General features: G+C 37.3%; 1 protein-coding gene across 3 annotated transcripts; it reads left to right on the top strand.

The window, feature by feature from the left end:
• The first annotated feature begins 824 nt into the window (after window positions 1-824).
• LOC138715785 (protein-lysine N-methyltransferase EEF2KMT) lies at window positions 825-18,416 on the top strand. Of its 3 annotated transcripts, none has more exons than XM_069848855.1 (6): window positions 825-1,106; window positions 9,246-9,395; window positions 14,106-14,297; window positions 15,119-15,470; window positions 15,951-16,088; window positions 16,229-18,416. In XM_069848855.1, the coding sequence occupies exons 1-6, from the start codon at window positions 1,005-1,007 to the stop codon at window positions 16,336-16,338; spliced, it is 1,044 nt and encodes a 347-aa protein (XP_069704956.1). In that variant the 5' UTR covers window positions 825-1,004; the 3' UTR covers window positions 16,339-18,416. The 3 variants fall into 3 exon arrangements, with proteins under 3 accessions (XP_069704956.1, XP_069704955.1, XP_069704957.1); XM_069848854.1 differs by having other exon boundaries at window positions 15,951-16,124; XM_069848856.1 differs by lacking the exon at window positions 825-1,106 and adding an exon at window positions 1,673-2,217 and having other exon boundaries at window positions 15,951-16,124.
• The last annotated feature ends 3,671 nt before the right edge of the window (window positions 18,417-22,087 follow it).

Below are 22,087 nucleotides of genomic sequence, written 5' to 3'. Positions count from 1 at the left end.
CACCAGAATTGGAAATAAAACGTGATCAATAAATTTTATTGTAACAGACTTTTTCAACGTCTCTAGTAAAGCAACAAATAAAAATAACAACAAAATTAACAGCTATAATTAAAAACACATCCTTTGAAAGAAATAGGCCTAAGCAATAATAATCCCACCAGAATTGAAAATAAAACGTGATCAAAAAATTTCATTAAAACAAACTTAATTTTTCTACGTCTTTAGTAAAATAACACATAAAAATAATAACAAAATTAATAGCTACAATTAAATATATATATATATCCTATGAAAAAAAAAAAGTAGACCTAACCTTTATTTCTCTGGAAATTTAGCAGCCTAAGTGACAGAACTTTAACCGGTATCTAATGTCCTTTCGGTTAGACTGAAACATTTCATTGTGAAATTTAAGGATATAATGTATTCTAACAGTCACAAAGAACTTCAAAATTAAGAGTTTTGTTTCTGCACAGCATTCTTGTGGAAACACAGGAACCTATCTGAATCTTTCGGAAATCGGACAAAGGATAACTCTGGCCTCTTTCTCTTACTGTTGCTACAATTTATAGCACTACAAACGTCTCCTCCTTGTCCGATATTATTATTCCAATTATTATATTTTAGCCATTAACATTTTCATTACACCCAATAACGAACATTTCACAAGCATCAATGTGAAATACGCAACGAGCTATCACTCGATAGAAATAAATACGACACAGTCGAAAGTCGAAAGTCGACCATGGACAGTCTATTGTTTCTAGTTGCTAACCGCTTGGAGCGCTTTATCACGAGATTTGCAAAAAAAACACCTCAAGCTTCGCGATGTATATAGTAGACTGTGACTGTAAACTGTGTGTGCTTATGTGCTAAAATGTGTGAACGATACCATATCCTTAGATGTGAGAAAAGAAAAAGACTAAATAACTAAATACCTATCGGGTGCTCTTTCTCTTTATTATATACTAGACTGTGGTCGTACTGTGACACAAATTAAAGTAAAAATGACTGCATTATCGGAAAAGGCAGAGCTTATTACACAGAACTTACATTTAACCAAAAAACAGTTTTTATGTGCAGTACCGGTGAAGACCATTCACTGGCAGGTAAAAATGTCGTATAGGATATATAATCAGGGCGGAAACCAGGGTTTTCTTCTGGAGAAAAGGGTGGTGGAACTCTGGGGAAGGGCCATTCCACAGTAGATTGTGTACAGTACTAAAATCCAAGTACATGTTGCCAAGTGTCATGGTGGACGAGCGCAAAGCTACTACGTGATTCAAAATTATGCATGTATGCATGGCAGCCAACACTACACTATTTAGCGATTAGAGAAAGGCTGCTATCATCCTAGATCAAGGCTATCATGTATTTGAAAAGCCAATAAGTTGTAACTATCAAATCGTGGACGTAGTTTATGGACAGAACACCGGAGTCGTATCGATACGATGTCTCCAGCTCAGGAAACCCGTGCGGCACATTAATACCCGGGTTCGATTCCCGTATAGAAGTAATTCCTTGGAACATGTATGGGAGAATTGCAAATTATCGTAAAATTAGAATTATATAAAGATCCAATGACAGGACAGGGAATGGACTGACAAGTCGGAGAGTGGACTGAGAAGGCATAGAGTGGACTTCGAAGACAGAGACTGGACTGGTAGGACTGAGAGTGTAGTAACAGGACAGAGATTGTACTGAGAGCACATAGAGTGGACTGAGAGGACAGAGAGTGGACTGGTAAGACAGGGTGTAGTGACAGGACAGAGACTGGACTGAGAGCACATAGAGTGAACTGAGAGTGGACTGGTAAGACAGGGTGTAGTGACAGGACAGAGATTGGACTGAGAGCACATAGAGTGAACTGAGAGGACAGAGAGTGGACTGGTAAGACAGGGTGTAGTGACAGGACAGAGATTGGACTGAGAGCACATAAAGTGAACTGAGAGGACAGAGAGTGGACTGGTAAGACAGAGAGTGTAGTGACAGGACAGAGATTGGACTGAGAGCACATAGAGTGAACTGAGAGGACAGAGAGTGGACTGGTAAGACAGGGTGTAGTGACAGGACAGAGACTGGACTGAGAGCACATAGAGTGAACTGAGAGTGGACTGGTAAGACAGGGTGTAGTGACAGGACAGAGATTGGACTGAGAGCACATAGAGTGGACTGAGAGGACAGAGAGTGGACTGAGATCTTCATACCATCATGGTTAAGGTACAGGCGTCTCAGAAGAATTATGCTTAGCACATTATATCATTCTCCTTCCCTTAAAATTATTCCCTAAGATGTTCGTGCAATGAAAAGTCTCTTCGAAGTTTTCGTAATGGCAGATTTAAATTATAAAAATACTGATAGGAACTCTCGACTAATTACAAATATTAAACATGCTGAAGAACATAATGATGAGGTATTAGCCCCAACAGAACCCATACAAACCCGACATTATTGACATGATTCTTAAAAGATCTTGTGCGTATGTTCTTAATAAATTCTAATCACGAACAATTTTTTTCAAGTATCCATCGAACCTAGATATTCTACAAGGACAAATCGGGGTTTGTTCCGAATGATGTTGCCAAATGTTCTACACTCTGAACACAAAGTGAATTAGATGAAGAAGAAATGTTTTTACAAATACAATCAGTCAAGAAAGGAAGGCTGCCACCTATATAATTTCTCCCATTAGCCCTCCAAGTTCACAACCTCAGAAGAGACAGTAACACACCATACAGAAATAAAAACTAAACTAAACAACATATCGAAACGTATCCATAAAATTATTCTGAATCATCAACTCAAACAGTTTGATGGAGACAATGAAGAAACGGTGATGAATAACATTTGGTCTATAACAAAAATATTCAAGCCAAAACACAACTGTGGTTCTCAGCTATTCAAGAACGTTATGATATTCTATATTCTTCATTAGGAAAAGAGAATCCATAGCAGAAATTCTTCAAGACCAGTTCCAACCTGAGATGATGAAACTTCTAGATACCATGAAGAAATTAAAAATAGAGTCTCAAATTTACTCCTGTTCAAACCTCAAAATAATTCATTTCCCGTTACATCATGTGAAATAAAGAAATTTGTTAAAGGCAGCAAAATTAAAAACCAACTCGTGCAGATGGGACAACAAATGAACACAAAAAATGTATCAAATAGCTATAGTTATTAATTTAAATATCTCGTTCAGCTCATAAATTCTGTCATTTTTTTTTTAATTATTTTCCCAGGCCCAAGATACATGCAAATTTTATTTACAGTCCCAAAACAAGAGAAAAATTCAATTTATCCCAGAAATTTAAGACCTATTAGTTTGTTAAGCAATATGACGAAAATCTTTGAAAGGCTCAAATATAACAGACAAAGCTCACTCAGTGGTTCCAGCCACAGAATTTGGATTCATGCCATAAAGATCCACCATATTTCAACATATCAACGCGTATGTTGTGAAATAGATTCAATCTGCTTTCAATCTTCGAAAACATACCACAGCTGCTTTCTTAGATGTTGAGAAAGCGTATGATTATGTGGCACAATAGTCTAATTTTTTAATTAATTCCATAGGTCTACATTTTTCAAAATTTTCATAATTTCTCCAAATTGGAATAATAGTGAAAAATGCATTTATTAGCCCCACGAAAAATTTATGCAGGTGTACCACAAGGTTTTGTTGTAGCTCCGACTTTATACAACATTATTATATACATTGAACCTACCATCTCAAAACCAATGCCAAATCTGTCCTCATGAAACAGAAGATCTTAACTCCACCTTTTTTAAAGAACTGAGTTAAGGTCATTTTCTTCGTTCAGAGGATGTTATACATTATATTATAACATAAAAATACCTATTTCACATTTAAATACCGGTACCCTAAATCGAAATTAAGTTTGGCTTAACTTCATGTGTATTACACTATTAACAATTTTAAAAGCCTTAAGTCCTCAATAATAAATCAAATAATCTCAAGAACCATGGAGTTAAGGCATTTCGTTTTAAAAATTGGACTGATGGTTATATTGTGTACATAGAGAAGTTTGTTGGCATTGGCTGCGAGTTGAGGTGTTCTACTATTTTATTATGTTGGTAACTTTAACTATTATTTTTAATATAGCCTATATAAAATAACGTGAAGAGAAACTAATAATTTATTACAAATTATTTGACTGCAAGCAAGCTAGCTAAAAACTAAACATGACTATAAAACTTGTTCATTGCTTTAGAGTTAAGGTGTATTAACAGGAATTTAACCCTGTTTTTAATAAATTAGAATGCCATTAAGTCCATTATATTCTAGTTTCTGGACACATATATGACTGTCTTACGATGTATGTTGTGGATTTACTATTTTTCTCTGTCCTAATTATCTTCAAAGCAGTCTTAAGGTATTCATATTGAAGTATAAAGCAAAGATTGATCCATAATAAAAAGCTGTTTCCTGTAAAATGTTATAAATTAAAGTTAAGGATTTTTTAAATATGAGGGCAAAAATAGCTCAATATGCAAATGACACAATTTTATATTACAAGCATTTCAGTATTGTCAATTTCGCTAACAGTATCACATGCTGCCTACAACACAGACTCAGTGGTGCAGTAAGTGGAGAGTAAAAATAAATGAGCCAAGTCCAATGTAGTTTTATTCACACACAGAAGATCTACTCTACCAGAGCCACTACAATTAAATAATAAAAACAATGAATGCTCTTCAGTCACAAAATACCTAAGACTTCAGCTAGACAGTAAACTAACATGAAAACATCATGTAACATGCAGAGTGATTCACAAGGATTTAACGCCACTTACGCAGCTTATTTCTGAAGACATTTTGAGCAAAAAGTCATATAAACAAATGTCCTATTCTCAGTATTTATAGAGTGACACTAATTTGAACCATTCAAAAGTATCTTTTCTTTAATTGGCAAGTATCCTGAAGCTAAAAATTTGCTGTGAACTCCTTAGTTGCTTCATACAAACATTTTTTTTAACTTTTAACTAGAAAATTAAATTATTTTTACGCACTTATCACGAAAATTATTACAAATCACACCATTTCCACCGACTTGATTCTATGCAGTTCAATTTTGCATCCTAATGTAGTCTTAGAGAGTTTACAACACATTTTCAAAAATGTCGCTGTCCGCTTTGATACACTTGGTTGCACGCTTGTGAACCACACTCGTCGCTCTACATAACTGCATACGGCTATCTTTGATACCTATAGTGACATGCATGATGTGCGCAAGTAGCTCCTCACTTGTTTGTGACTTTGTTTAGTGGACAAGATCCTTCATCCACTCTTATGCATACGCTCATTGACGTCTCCTGGATACTAAAGAAAGACATGATCTTCTGTTCACATCAATGGAAAGTGATGGTGCAGACAATAATAAAACTAGAGATTTAATTTAAATTTTCGCCAAAAAGAAAGAGAATGAAAAGTATTTGGGTATTGAAACAGTTAATTAATACATTTTCAACATGCAACTTTGATTAAAAGTATAATAAAGTACATAAATGAATAATTAAAAAGAAAACTATTTTTTCTTCTTAGATGAAAGAGTCACCCCCAGTACACGACATCGAATTAGCGGAATTCGTACCTTCCATATATTTTATCTTTTTGTAGAACATTATCGAAATTCTATTTTCTGCAATTTGAATTAGCTGCGAAATTATAATAATTAAGCAACACGTTCTCAGGCAAAGATGATCACAGTTACAGCAGATAACCAACCAGCGCATGCGCATACGATAATTTTAATATAACATGAACTGATACATGAACCGCTTATTTGAACGAACCTCAATATTCGCAACCAAAGGCAACAATCTGACTCATCGAGCACGAACCCCACCAGTGAAACAGATGCTGACACGACATTGTCACGTGCTCGCGCTGGTTGCTTCAAATCCTCATGAATCACCTTGTATACTAGAAAATTCATTAGCATTACTGTCTATTCTTCCTTTCAGCTTTGCATATTAAAACAATACGGTAATTAATAAAGGGTCGTTCAAAAAGCGCGCCAGTTTTGATAAAGCAAATTATGAACTTCATTTTTTCAAAATACTTTAAACTAGGACATAAACATGTTCAACTCACCTTCCCATTTCAAGTATGGAAAATGATGTCGGCGTATGACCCCCTCTACTGCGCTGGCATGCAAGAACTCTGTCCGTGAAATTCGCTATGCTCGCCTGACAAATTTCCACTTGGATTTCGCTGACAACTTGTCGAATTTCCTCTTTTAACTCGCGGATGTTTCGGAGTTTATTGACATACACCAATGATTTAAGATTACTTATTGACTGGCTTTTAAGGAACCCGGAGGTTCATTGCCGCCCTCACATAAGCCCGCTATTGGTCCCTATCCTGAGCAAGATTAATCCAGTCTCTACCATCATATCCCACCTCCCTGAAATCCATTTTAATATTATCTTCCCATCTACGTCTCTGCCTCCCCAAAGGTCTTTTTCCCTCTGGCCTCCCAACTAACACTCTATATGCTTTTCTGGATTCGCCCATACATGCTACATGTCCTGCCCATCTCAAACGTCTGGATTTAATGTTCCTAATTATGTCAGGTGAAGAATACAATGCGTGAAGCTCTCCGTTGTGTAACTTTCTCCATTCTCCTGTAACTTCATCCCTCTTAGACCCAAATATTTTCCTAAGAACCTTATTCTCAAACACCCTTAATCTCTGTTCCTCTCTCAAAGTGAGAGTCCAAGTTTCACAACCATAAAGAACAACCGGTAATATAACTATTTTATAAATTCTAACTTTCAGATTTTTTGACAGCAGACTAGATGACAAAAGCTTCTCAACCGAATAATAACAGGCATTTCCCATATTTATTCTGCGTTTAATTTCTTCCCGAGTGTCATTTATATTTGTTACTGTTGCTCCAAGATATTTGAATTTTTCCACCTCTTCGAAAGATAAATCTCCAATTTTTATTGTTCCATTTCGTACAATATTCTGGTCACGAGACATACCTAATCATATACTTAGTCTTTTCGGGATTTACTTCCAACCCTATCGCTTTACTTGCTTCAACTAAAATTCCGCGTTTTCCCTAATCGTTTGTGGATTTTCTGCTAACATATTCACGTCATCCGCATAGACAAAAAGCTGATGTAACCCATTCAACTCCAAACCCTGTCTAGATTTAAGATTATCTCATAGAAATAAATTGTATGGCGTTAAATCACATGACCTTGGTGGTCACCATTACGCGAGATGAGACGATCCGGGAACCGCTCATGGAGCAACTCAATTGTTCCGCGGGCAGAGTGACTGATGGCACCATGGTGATAATGGGGATCATATCAGAGAATTCGCCGTACTGAACAACATCCTATCAGGGACGTCGCTAGGGGGGTGGGAAAGGATGCACAAGCACCCCATAAAAAATCGGAGCACCCCTTTCTGCACCCCAAAGGGCAATTTATTAACAAAATACTAGGCATAAATTATATTGAAGAACTAAAACAAACAAACAATTTCTTGGATGTGAAAAAACTACCTCCCATAGTGTATCGTAATGGATGTGATGAGCAATAATAATAATAATAATAATAATAATAATAATAAACAGATGTATAGTATGCCCGCAAGTGCATGAAAGAACATTTTGGATGTTTTATGTACCTACCACATTTTTACAGCACGCACCCCATCCGCACTCCTCTTGCTCTGATCCTGGCGACGTCACTGCATCCTATGCCTAATTCTTGGGAACGGCGACCAATTTCATTTGACTAACAGTCACACTGTCACGAACCACACTTTGCAATAGTAAACTGCTCCATGGCTAGAGACAATGACGAAATGCGAGAAATTCAGACTGAAGCAACAATCGGAATGTTTATGGCTATCGAAATGAAATAAAACAATGTCGACAACCAACAAAAAAATACCAAGCGATTCAAAACCGGCGCGCTTTTTGAACTACCCTTAAATACAAAATTCTGATATTGCCAGTGATAATATAATTTCAACAACATGGGGATCTCCTGTTAAGAATCACATACAAAGCTTACATGTTTTACAGAACAGAGTTTGCAGAATAATAATTATGACTCTCGAATTTTACAACTCCATGAAGCATAGGCGGAGAGAGAACAGTTTGCTTGTGGGAGCAAAGCAAATCCATAGAATCCCCATATAACGGGGTTATGGGGGACATCATTTACCTCCTCCCCCTGTTATAGCTTGACCGTGGTACAGTATGTCGGAATATGATCATTTAATAAAGGTATTTTCTGGGGGCATGTTATATCCATATCCACGATGTTCGGACCGAGTTCTATAGGGCTTGAACTGTAGGTTTACTATAAATTATAATAGCACAGAACTTAAAACAATCTCTCTCTTTTTCTCTCTCGTACAGAAACACATGCATACATCAATAAAACTACGTAACAGTGCTAACGGAAACTTTTTTATATGAAGCTTGACGGACTTTTAAGAGGGCTTTGCATGCTGTTACTATAGGATTGTGTACATTGCTGTGTAAAGAAAGCTATGCAAATTTGCTGTTTTCCACCAATTTACGCAAATTAATGCATAAATAGTGGGAATGGGGCTGCTGCTGGGCACTGCACCTTTTGTGTAGTTTTGTGATGTTATACAGTTGATACCATTGAGTGAAATTACTTTGTTGAGAAGCTTTTTGAAAAGTATTCCAAAATTATGGGCTGAATAAATGAGAGCGTTGTAGAAGAAAGTGTGCAAATGAACCAGTGAAAGCTGAGCCAAAAACGAAAAGAGTAGACAGAAACAAATGCGAGAATGCCAGACAAAGGAAATGGCATTTTCTAACCTCTTTTCTGCAATTCAATTACAAAGTGTCAATGATTTAGTGAAATGTTTGCACTGCCAACAAGCCTGATCAAACAGACGTCAACTGCAATTTAGACTTAAATTATAGTTCACCATATAACGACTTTAAATCAAGTGGTCATGAAATATTTTAAAGCAATTTTTAAACAATCAATTTGGTTTAGTGTGCTTAATTTTTTTACATCTTATTTCAACTATCATAAACAGATTGTTTCACTCTTAAATTCTGAAGAGTATTAAATCTTCTTTGGAGCCCTGTATTATAAGCAGTATAACTTTTAATAATATCTACAATTTATTTCTTGTATTACCTTAATTTCTATTCTATTAAATTGCCTTCATAGAACAGTTAATTATTCACAACATATTGTCTCTTTCTCTTCCAGACTGATGTACTACACGAGTTGTATAGTGGAAACAACAGCCTTCTAGCACAGAAATGTGTAATGGACAATACAGTTTACCATCCACTGGTGAAGAAATTTCCTTTGAAATTGTCTTACCAGCTAACTTTTCTCAAAGACATTATTAATAAGGTAACAGCATTAAGTTCAATATTATTTAAGGATAAATAAAGCATATCCACCACCACCTTATTCTTTCCCATGTTGGAGCTAGTGAACCATCTCTTCAATGGTCTCTCCAAAGATCCTGCCTCTTGTGAGAAGTAACAGACTGTATATGTTCATTCTATTTGCATGATGAAGCCATTTCTGTTTATATTGCTTTAGCTAGTCGGCCATTGTAGTAATTTGGAGTTTCTGTAAAATATCCTGATTTTTTAATAGCCAACAGTCTCAAGAATTTATTTTCATTGATTAAATTTACAACTTCTTTACTGTGTTAACTCTTTAGAACATTACCTGGTGATATGGGTGCTTCACGCTATCTTCTGGTTTCCTGTTGTGGTGAGGTGTGTTCATGATTGTGTCGAAAAGGGTGTGTTTTTTGAAATTCAGTTGAGTGTTCAGGATGTGCTGGGGGTGTGTTTTTGTATGTGTGTAAATTTCATATTGTTCTAGAATGTAAAGTTACTGTTTTTTTTGGCTGGATGTATAGTTTTTCATGTCGGTGTCTATGTTGCTGTAGTTGTGATTGGTGTTTGTGATGTGTTCTGCATCGGTTGAATTGTTGAGTAGTTTGGTTATGGATATGATATGTTCCTTGTAACATGCTTGAATTGATCTTCCAGTCTGTCCAATGTAGAAGTCGCAACTATTGCATGATAGTTCGTATACTCCTGTTAAGTTGTATTTATTTGTGTGTTGTCTGTGTGTTAATATGTTTTTGTAGTGTGTTCTGTATCAGAATATTGTACGAAATGGAACTATAAAAGTTGGAGATTTATCCTTCGAAGAGGTGGAAAAATTCAAATATCTTGGAGCAACAGTAACAAATATAAATGACACTCAGGAGGAAATTAAACGCAGAATAAATATGGGAAATGCCTGTTATTATTCGGTTGAGAAGCTTTTGTCATCTAGTCTGCTGTCAAAAAATCTGAAAGTTAGAATTTATAAAACAGTTATATTACCGGTTGTTCTGTATGGCTGTGAAACTTGGACTCTCACTTTGAGAGAGGAACAGAGATTGAGGGTTTTTGAGAATAAGGTTCTTAGGAAAATATTTGGGGCTAAAAGGGATGAAGTTACAGGAGAATGGAGAAAGTTACACAACACAGAGCTGCACGCATTGTATCCTTCACCTGACATAATTAGGAACATTAAATCCAGACGTTTGAGATGGGCAGGGCATGTAGCACATATGTGCGAATCCAGAAATGCATATAGAGTGTTAGTTGGGAGGCCAGAGAGGAAAAGACCTTTGGGGAGGCCGAGACATAGATGGGAAGATAATATTAAAATGGATCTGACGGAGGTAGGATATGATGATAGAGAATGGATTAATCTTGCTCAGGATAGGGACCAATGGCAGGCTTATGTGAGGGTGGCAATGAACCTCCGGGTTCCTTAAAAGCCAGTAAGTAAGTAAGTGTGTTCTGTATGCAATGTTAAAATTAAAATTAAATTATATTTTATTTAACGACACTCGCAACTGTAGGGGTTAAATCAGTGTCGCCGGTGTGCCAGAATTTTGTCCTGCATGCCAGTAAATCTACTGACATGAGCCTGTCGCATTTAAACACACTTAACTGCCATCGACCTGGGCCGGGATCGAACCCGTAACCTCGAGCACAGAAGGCCAGCACTATACTGACTATGCTGCCCAGGTCGACTGTATGCAATGTTGTATTTTAGTTTCTTGAAAGATGATGCAATCTTATGTCGACAGGTGAACTTGATAATGTCAGACAACCCTACTCCCACTTATGCCAGAGTTTGTAACCAGTCATACCCCTACAGGCAACCTCACTGCTGGACTTGTTCAGCAAAGGGCTGGTTATCCATTCTGAGGACATTTACTCTAATGAATTAATTCAGCTGGAATCTGACAATAAAATCGTAATCGTTAAATATTATCAACTAATAGGTACAACCAAAGAGATTCTTCTTGAATAAAACTAGAAGAGAGACTGTATTAAAATTCTATAAAACATGATCCAGCCAACAACATTGTTGTAAACATCGCTTCTTACAGCATCTCAAATGAAAAGGTTAGAAGCAAGTGGAGATGGAGCTTGGTAAAACCCCTGGCAGGACATACATTAATGGAATGAAACCATTCGTGATAAATTACGCACACATTATCACTATTACAAACAAACACTGGCATGAGCACGTGATCTGATGTAACAGTTTAACAGTCTAATCTGAGCTCGTCTTCAGTACATTACTGACAGCGTGCACGAGGGTTGCAATTAAATTACGATCTCATAATTTATTCATGTCCTGGATATGGAGACTAACTTTGCTTTGGACTGTTCTTTTATGTTGTTGTTGCTGTCTGTCGGTTTTTTATGAAAAAGGTAAGATAAACGTGATGGCTGAGATAGTAATATTGATATAGGAAGGTTCTTGTCTGAGCCTGGGACTTGGCTGAGGCAAGATGGTCTACCTGTCAGCATCAGATTCACAAATGCCAGTCAGGCCACCTGTCGGACTGTTCCAGGACTGGCACTCGAAAAGCCAAGATGAACTTTACATGTCATTAGGATGTCTACAAACTCTAAATGAGAGCATGATTTTCAATGAGATTTAGATTTTAAGAATTTTGGAAGTTGTTGGTGTCCATTGGAGGAGTGTCTATCACAGAGTTCATGCGTGATAACATGCAAACATGTAACAATGGAGTATTCTATTAGAAGTGATGGTTGCAGTTTCATTACAGATTTAGTGATTTTGAACAAATCATTAAATGCAAAGTATCAAACTTAAATAAAATTTTGAAAATACAATTACTGAATGTTTCGTAATTTCCTGTACTTGTTCTGTAGCACTGACTATTTCTGTGAGGAAAGAAATGTGAAAAATGCAACAATAAACAACCCGTTGGGCAGTAATTTCATAGCTGCTTTCAAATCTCACAATAAGCCTCAGATGAAAATAACCTGAAAATAAATGCCTAGCAAAATATGTTTAGATTAAAAAATATTAGAAAGAGTAAATTATTTTACATATCTCGGATACACATTATCTTTTTCCGATGAAGTATACATTTCACAGAAAATTTTTAAATACACCAAAACAATGGGAATAATTAACAACATTATGAAACCTTCCCTAGTACAAAGGCATACTTGGCGAGACCTGTACTTTGTTACGGCAGTGAGGCATGGACATTGAGGAAGAAAGACGAAAGCAGAATAACGGCTAATGAAATGAAATTGAGATATACTGCAGGATATATGAAATGGGATCACAAACGCAATGAAGATGTAATGGAAGAATTACAACTAGAACCTGTAATTAAACACGTAAAACATTATCAGAACAACTGGATAAATCATCTGCATCGCATGCATAGAGATAGAATCCCAAAAGTCAAGCTCCACTATCGTCCAAACGGGAAGAGATCTCTCGGTTGTCCAAAGAAGCGATGGATTGAAAATTCAACTGTGAGATTGTAATAGGCCATTTGACCTAATACTTAAAGGGAAGAAGAAGAAGAAGAAGAAGAAGAAGAAAAACAAGAGATAGAAGTGTATATACTTCACTTAAGAAAACAAACAAACTATGAGAAATAAAAATATTATTCATGAAATAGAGCAAAGATTTAAAGAGCTTGGTTGTGAAAGTGACACAATTAAATGCATATTTTCAAAATTTTGAAACATTTCAAGATCTTAATAAAAATTAATGTATGTATGCAAAATGGTAACACTGTTATTGCACACTTTCGTGCTTTTAATTTGTTGATCATCGTCTAATGTTGATTCTTTTATCTTGAGTGCTGAAAACACCTGTTGAATGTGTATTGTGCATTCCTGTTTCCTATATAGAAGGAACATTCAGCACCATGAATAGGATGATGGCAAAGTAAATCAAAATACTCTTCAATCTTGTGTGAGGGGGATGAGGAACTCGCTGTGGACATCATTCATAGATATGTTATGAAAAAGCATCGACGCATATGAATTTAAGTTATTGCATATTACAGTTAGACTGGATGTACAGGTACAGATATAGGAGATTATTTTTTAAAATTTGTGTTTGACTGTAACAATTATATTACCGGTTGCTCTGTATGGTTGTGAAACTTGGACTCTCACTTTCAGAGAGGAACAGAGATTAAGGGTGTTTGAGAATAAAGTTCTTAGGAAAATATTTGGGGCTAAGAGGGATGAAGTTACAGGAGAATGGAGAAAATTATACAACGCAGAACTGCATGCATTGTATTCTTCACCTGACATAATTAGGAACATTAAATCCAGACATTTGAGATGGGCAGGGCATGTAGCACGTATGGGCGAATCCAGAAATGCATATAGAGTGTTAGTTGGGAGGCTGGAGGGAAAAAGACCTTTGGGGAGGCCGAGACATAGATGGGAGGATAATATTAAAATGGATTTGAGGGGGGTGGGATATGATGATAGAGACTGGATTAATCTTGCTCAGGATAGGGACCAATGGCGGGCATATGTGAGGGCGGCAATGAACCTGCGGGTTCCTTAAAAGCTATTTGTAAGCAAGTGTTTGACTGTAACTTCATGGCTACAATACTCGCCAGGTTTGATTTTTCCCCCAGAACAAAGTGGCTAGATGCAACAGAATGGCAGTATTTTGTAATATAGGCTTGCGTGGTAATATGCAGTGCCCACTGAACATTGCAGATGCACAATGTTACAGTTGGAGAGCAGCGGACATGAAGTTCTGGACGACCTGTACACAACGTACTGCAATCTTCTAGTTAGCTCCAGCAGCGACTCGGACACCAGCTACAGACACTTCCTGCTGAGTGCGTGCAGGACTGGTTGCATAACGCTCAAGGAGAGCACCAGTCTCATTTCTAAAGGAACAACGGGCCTCTGCAGTTGGCAGGTTGTGATCACAAAACAGCGTGGAAGTATAGCAGTTGCATGTGTTGTTAATTTAAGAAGTTTCCTATTTTGACCAATGTCAGTTGGAGGCTGGGTAGCAACTGTTTACGGACTGAAAGATCATGGGATCTACTCAGCTTCCCGTCCAATCGAGTTTGTTTTTTCAGGGATAAAAAGGCAGTCTGAGCATGGTGCTGACCACACCACCTCATTTTAGTGCCAAGGTCATGTACCTCCATGTCCCCCATAAGCCTTCATGATGTGTGAAGGAACATCTTTTACTTATGTAATTGTAGGATTGCATCACTCCAGCAAACTGCACGATTTTAATATCTCAACTAAACATTTCTAATTCTCTTGAAACTTTTTGTGCCGATACATGTGACAAGTATTGGTTAATTTACACCACATCAGCATTTTTAGCATTTACTTAGGTAATGTGGTAATCTGTTTTCTTCCCTAAGCTCACTGAAGAATAAGAATAGGCAAGTCTTCTCTTACTTTTTCTTTTTTTTAGGTAGCAGATATTTCAAAATAAAGTGAGCTTCAGTTTCATGGCTAAGCACATCACGAAATATACACTGTGTGCTGCTTCTACAAATTTAAGATTAATTTTTAATAACTTTATTAAATATAATCTATTATATTATTATTAATAATATTATGACTCTTAAGGAATTGATAGTAAGCTAATTCTCTGTGCCTAACAATGTTATCTTACACAGCGCTCCTAATTCTTCCTCATTGATTAACTTCAATAATATTACCAAATGACAATTTTCTTGAGATGGAAATAGACAATCGCCATTTTGATATGAACAGGCAGCTCGGGCCCTGGCTGACTGGTGCCTGCTCCATGCGTCGTCCCTGCGCGGGTGCTGTGTGCTGGAGCTGGGCTCGGGGACAGGGCTCACCGGCCTTGCAGTCAGTCTGTGCTGTGAGCCACGCAGGTACTGGTTCTCCGACTGCCACCCGGCAGTGCTCGATCTGCTGCAGGGCAACATTCGGCTCAACACGGAGCTTCACTGCAGCATCCCTGATCCCCAGCCGCCCATCATGCTGACAACCAGGTGTGGAGACAACACCGAGATCGGACTGCTCTGTCTTCCGTGGGACGACATCCCCTCAAGTGACATTGTGGATCGTCTGTCTCCAGACATCGTCCTGGCCGCAGGTATTGCTAAGCATAGCATTCTGTAGTGAAGAAGCACCTTCAAGCTAATCTCCATTGCATGTTAAGTCGTAAAACATCGCTAATCAATTTCAAATTATTTCAAGCACATCAGACGAATCCTTTATGTTGATACACTGTAATAAGAGAACAACTGTTCCAATAGAAACTCGAAGAATAATACTACTACTGTAACTTGTGCCTTAACATGTGCGAAAAGTAATGGAAATTATACACAAATTTTATTTACGTGAAGTAAAACAGCAACATACACAATGAATGCCATAGCAGTGACATAAAAACATTTTTTGAGATTAATTATTAACCTTTTATATTTTACACTTGTATAAAAAATCACATGTAATGTTGTTATGAGTCACTGCATGTCGTTTTACTTGATGCTGACTCTGTAACTGTCACACAATAGCCTACTGCATGTAATAAGCATCATTGCGAGCTGGAAGCTGCTTCACGTTGTTTCAGATGTGGTGTATGACGCCAGCTGCTTGCCTGGCCTGTGCCGGGCGCTTCGTCATCTGCTGCACGGTCGCCACTGTGAAGCTTTCGTGGCCTGCACAGTCCGCAACAGGAACACACAGGATGCATTCCTGGAGTTGCTAGGTATGAACACGCAGGATGCATTCCTGGAGTTGCTAGGTATGAACATGCAGGATGCATTCCTGGAGTTCCTAGGTATGCGCACGCAGGATGCACACTGCTGTCTGCCTGCAGTGCTGGGTTCAAACTGGTTTGTGTTACAGGGACAGAGCGGCTGAAGGTCATCACAGAAGGGCTGCCTCCACCCACCAACTTCCCGTGCACAACAGAGGCGCCAATTGTGCTGTACAGGATTTCAGCAGGCTCTGTGTGAGGAGGACTTTCTCCATTCCTACTTCTGCCTGTGGGGAGGAGAGTATATAGCGTTTGCAAATAGTTCATCAACGACTGAGAAGAGAAGGCAACAACTACAGCAAAGAAAACCTAACATTTCATCACCGATGCAGTTGAAGTATAGTAGGCCTATGTATGAACATACGATGGAATGACTTGTCTCTTCTGAGGCACTTGTTTTTTGATCCTTTAGAATTCAGTATTATTCAGTGTTCAGAATTTTAATAGTTTTTTTGCATTCTTCTCCCCCCCCCCCACCCGCGCCTAATCAACTTCTATTTCTATCACCATAATAGTGAAATGTTGTTACAAGAACGCAGAGTAACGAATTTTCATAGGTTTCCCATTTTCCTATACTTGTTCATGTAAAGAAATATAACGAATTTTCCAGGTTAGGAAATATAATAATAGTTCTGACATAAAAAACATGCATTTATTTTAATTAATTCTTTTAGAAAGAATGCAACATTTTCGTGTCGAAATTTAAACAATCTAGGAAGATTAGAAGTTATTAAATCTGAAATGGCTTGTAGGCCAGTGTAATCTTTGCTACTTTCCAGCTTTCTATAATGTAAGCAACATTACAAATAATTGTCCGTGAAATGAACGCACAGAATTGACTGAAATATACATTTTGAAAAGAGTAAGGCATCCGTGTGCAAGACAACTTGTGAATATGTGCTGCTAAACACCAGTCATCCTCACAAGAAACTGTGTTCATCCGTGAACGAAGCTGGTGATTGGTGCTGAATGCCACATGATAAAGTACAGGCACTGCCACAATAAAATAGTGCCAAAAATATGACATGTCAGAGACAGAGTCTTTCAAAGTTGTGTTCCAAACACAGTGTTGTTAGAATGAACGCATAATTGGACTACATTTTGCAGAAAAGAACCAATCCACACGACATCTAAACTGAGAAAAATGCAGTTGAAGTTCAACGTAAATAATAAATTCACAAATAAATATAACTACACACTTATTGTTTTAACCAAAATCTTATTATAGTACTTATCTTTGATCAAAATATATACCCTTGGAGGAATTATTTAATTATTGAAATACATTTTTTTGTGGCTTGGTTCCTTTCTGCAGAATTTGGTCCCATTAAATATGACTTAAAACACATTCTTAAATACAATACATGTTAATATAAGTATGTATTATAGTAAAATTTAATGTTATTTTCCAGGGAATATTATCTCTATGTGACTGGCATTAGAACTGAACCACTATGTCTAGTATACAGGACTGACATCATTCTCAGTGCAATTGTGTATATCTAATGCCTGCAATTATCATAAGTCAATTATTGTACTACAATCATGTCGAGGTTTTACAATTGTAAATTGCTTATATGTAAATAAAACGAAAGGTTCAATTGAAAACCTATTTGTAATCTGGAACCATATTTCCATGTGCAATGCTACACGTGCTTTTTGTTTACACCAATGGGAAGCACTGAGGCCAGTAAGTTATATCAAGTGGTGAACAAAGACAGGTACCCTCATACTTGTAATGACCGACAGCAAACGCAACCATTATCTGTCACAACAGACACATGATCTTTATTCCATACAAGAAATCTCCGCATCTCAACAAATGCATGCGTTTGAAGCATTTCCTATTGGTTGCAGGACAAAGACCTCTTTATGGCACCTAGAACGAAACATTAGTTTCCTGTCTGAAAGCATAAAGGCTGGTCCACAACAGAACGGAAATATTGTTAAAATAAATGTACTGGTATTTAAATGTGCGCATTCACAATTAACTTTCACGTTCCCTTCCTGGGCTCCGGCAAGCTTCTCGTTAATTGTGAATGCTCACATTCAAATACATTTATTTTAATATTGGAGAGGACAAGGAAGACCACGGCTCAGACGGTCTGACATGTTTACCAAAGAGGCGGGGAAACAGTGGTCGAGGACAGCAAAGAACAGAAAGAACTAGGGAAGCTCATTGTAAATAGATAACGTAACCAGTGTTAAGATATTGTAAATAGCAAAGTCAGTTTTAGTGAAAGTGTAAGATAAGTTTTGTAAATAGTAATGTCAGTGTTGAGAAAGTGTCAGGTAAATAGTGTAAATAGCAATCAGTGTTTGTCAAAGTGTCAGTGTCAGTATAATGTGGGTAGTGCAAGAAAAAAAATGAACAAAGAACAAAGTGCTGAGACTAGTTAAAGTTGAACAGGGTTATTAACCATGTCACAAAAGTAGTATACACGACAAGCTCGCCTGGATTGGCTCACCAAGCAAGTACACTTGAGCCATCCCTGTTGAGGGGGTTCTAACCCCAACACAGGAGGCCTGTGCCCAACATGGGACATCATGGCTAACATTCATTCATTCATTCATTCATTCATTCATTTTAATATTTCTGTTCTCGTTTCCATTCCCGGTTTATTGTGAATCACCCTTAACCTGTTGTATATTTTAGATGGAATGGACTATCACTCCCTACCAAGAAAAAGAAGCAACAGCAAAATTTAATCTACATACATGGGACACGATTGCCCTGCAATTGCACTGACATAGTACACTCTTTGCAAAGATAACTTCACAATGGATGCCGCCCACCTCCTAACATGCAAAGAACCAGACAGAGAAAAACAGAAATCAAAGGACAAGATAAGCCTCTACTGGGAAGATGACGTTAAGTCAAGATACAGCCATTGGAAAGTAACTATATTTTCGAAATATACTATTTTTATAAACGCAAGAAGGAATACTATACATGAAGCAGTTGAAAAACATAACAAAGGCTACCAACAAAGAATGTGATTTGTAGGCAGATCCGATAACAGACGAAGGCAATGAGGCAAAGTAACATAAGGAGGAGGTTGTGTAATTTATTTATGGCTATGTTGCCACTAAAAACAGTGGGATTGCGATGATGGTCAGTCAATCAGCTTCTGTTACTGTTTGCTCTGTGTATGTTAACATCCTGTGTGCCCTGGATATAGTGCTGAGCCAGCAAGTCAGAACTCAAACAACATAAGGCAAACAATCGATTATCTGACGTGGATGATTCATGATGTAAGTACAATCCCACATGCAGTCGATGATTTATGTAAAGTAATTATTGATACATCACATATTCATTATATATGAGGTCTCGCCTACCTCATTGAATATTACACGACAACTATGAAGTAGCCAATGTGTATTATAACCATTTAATACGAGAAAAATTCGTTCCGGCATAGCTCAGTTGGAAAAAGCACTCAGCGTGTAGAGCTGAGAGGTCCAGGGTTCGATTCCCGGTGCCAGAACGAATTTTTCTCGTATTAAATAGTTATAATTATCTGATATCTATCATTGCTCCACATGTGTTGATGCGTGCGCAAACACAGGGCCAATCAGCAGTCAGAACACACAAGGATTTTGCGTTGTTTATTGACATGTGAAGTCTTCTTGTATGGAATGAGGATTAGAAGAGAGATTATATGATGATCACACAACTGCTTCTAATAAGCAATTATCACTGTAAAGCTAATCCAAATAGAGAAGATGGGAGACAGCAGCTTGCACTCTAGCCTGGTTATTTTCCCAAAGCTCCCACGAATGGTATTCGTAACAACTGTTATACAGTAAATAAAGTTTGAGATTTCACACAGGTACAGTCATGCATGTTAGAAATTCCATAAAGCGTCGTGTTCAAGATAACCCCAGTGTAAGTACTGAGCCACATCATCTATCCTCTCAGGCTTTTAATTTTCTCTCTTTTACATCTGATTACAGTAGAATCCCGATTATACGGCCTTCCGTGTTATCCGGATCGCTTTTTTTTTAATTACAATAGTGTAAGTATATATATAGTACTGAACAATAACGTAATTTTTTAAGTCAATTACATACTGTACTGTATTATTAATAAAACCTCGTTTGTTATGTACATGCGAGTGACATCTTTCTACATTACTGGGTCTGGCCTTTGTCCCTTGAAGATTACAGGATCAAAAACCACATAGCGCTCTCATCATTCGGATTGCTCTGAGCCCATACAGTCTGGATAATTAGCACTCTACTTCTTTTCAAATGTGGACATTATGTCTTAGTGAAGATGTAACATATGTTAGGTCACAGGAGAACTCGGATGTTTTAAAATGACGAGTCACAAAACTGTGCAGCTATGTTGTGAAGTTGTCATTTACAAGGATTGTAGTATATACTGGCAATACTACGCAGAACTGCTACCAATTATATGAACAGAAGTCCAGACTTCACAAATACTTAGTCAGCAGCTACCAGATTCAATAGTGAGTATGTACAGTCTGCTTTGTCGGATTTTAGCTCCAGGTGTCCTCTACTTTATTCAGGGTGGTTTTCCCAAGGTCGTTCTGTACAACTCGACGTTGTTGGTATTTGGTAACACTATTTCAGTTATCATTTATACTTGCAAATTTTGAATAATCAATAACAAACGAGTTTTGGTGGCTGTGCTGTACAGTTCAGTTTGGTGGCCCTGTTCCTCCATCTTGATGTATAGCCATCCTTTGTTGTAACTGCAGCTTCAATGTGTTACCAGCGAATAGGGATTATAAAGAATGGACAATGAGCGAATTTCCCTGTGTTTTGTTTCTCTGTGCGTAGAGTGTAGTTCCACTTTCAAGCGCTTGAGGTAGTGTAATCGAGCACACGCTAAGATAATAATTGAGAACAGGTTTGAGACACAGGATCCAAATATCGCTTAACTTATTGCATAATCCAGTGACGCTTTACTTCAAATAAATTCAAGTTAACAGCTTTTCCTTATTTCTCAGTGACAAACTAGTTGTAATAATAATATTTTATATTTCAGATATCATAAATTATATTATAAAATAATATAATACATTATAAAATTAAGTATCGAATTCGTTTAATATTTGTATGTAATATAATATAGGCATATGGTTTTACTTCTCGTAAGAGTTTTGTTTTTCCATTTTCAGCGCTATCAAATCATTACATATGCTTATTTTAATTGTTGTTAGGGTCAACGTCTCAACTCTCATTATAAAGGAACTCTAGAGTCTAGATATTACAGTTAATGACGGATTTATTATTTTATGGATCCAATTTATTTTATTTGAGTACATAATGTACCTAGATGTATTAATTATATGTGTTATATTTCCGCTGTGTCGACTGCTAGCTGGTGTGATGTCAGCGCCAACTCTAGGGAGAAAGCAGAATCTCACGCTTTAGCTGGCTTGAAGGTCATTGAAATCAGTCCGGCTACATCAAAGGTACCGACGTCAAGTGTCCATTCTTTATAATCCCTATTCGCTGGTGTTAATCCTATACAAGTGATGATTACGTCAATAATGTTCATACGTAGGCTATGGCACTACATCACATTCTTAGCCTTAACATGGCCACATTGAATAAGTTTATATACAAATGCACATTTAATATACTGTAGCAATTCCTTTGTTTTTTAGAACTTTGAACATGTATTTATATTAGGCGATTGTCAAGATGGCCATGATAACCACGAGACTCCTATTCGTGCTGTAGCCTTCTTTCTCATTAGCCACGAGATCATATAAAAGTGGAGACGGGGATGATTTATGGGTCTCAGTGGCATGTCGTACATGAAAGGCAAAGAAAGCATTGCTTCTCCTCATCATAAAGCGAAAAAGAAGAAATTATATTTTAATCGTGAGAACTTTGAATTCTCTGATCTTAAAATGTCACAAAATTCTTTCTCTGAGCGCCTGCCCTGGTTGAGGTGGATTCGTTAG

Source organism: Periplaneta americana, chromosome 15 (genome assembly GCF_040183065.1).
Source record: "Periplaneta americana isolate PAMFEO1 chromosome 15, P.americana_PAMFEO1_priV1, whole genome shotgun sequence".
NCBI classification, from domain to species: domain Eukaryota; kingdom Metazoa; phylum Arthropoda; class Insecta; order Blattodea; family Blattidae; genus Periplaneta; species Periplaneta americana.
This window is presented reverse-complemented; position numbering and strand designations above follow the sequence as displayed.

What these genes read in the sequence shown, in the direction of transcription:
- LOC138715785 (XM_069848854.1), top strand. Translation starts at nt 1,005, where the DNA reads ATGACTGCATTATCGGAAAAGGCAGAGCTTATTACACAGAACTTACAT. An exon ending in TGAAGACCATTCACTGGCAG is followed by an intron (nt 1,107 to 9,245) that starts GTAAAAATGTCG and finishes TTTCTCTTCCAG; the next exon opens with ACTGATGTACTACACGAGTT. An exon ending in TCAAAGACATTATTAATAAG is followed by an intron (nt 9,396 to 14,105) that starts GTAACAGCATTA and finishes ACAATGTTACAG; the next exon opens with TTGGAGAGCAGCGGACATGA.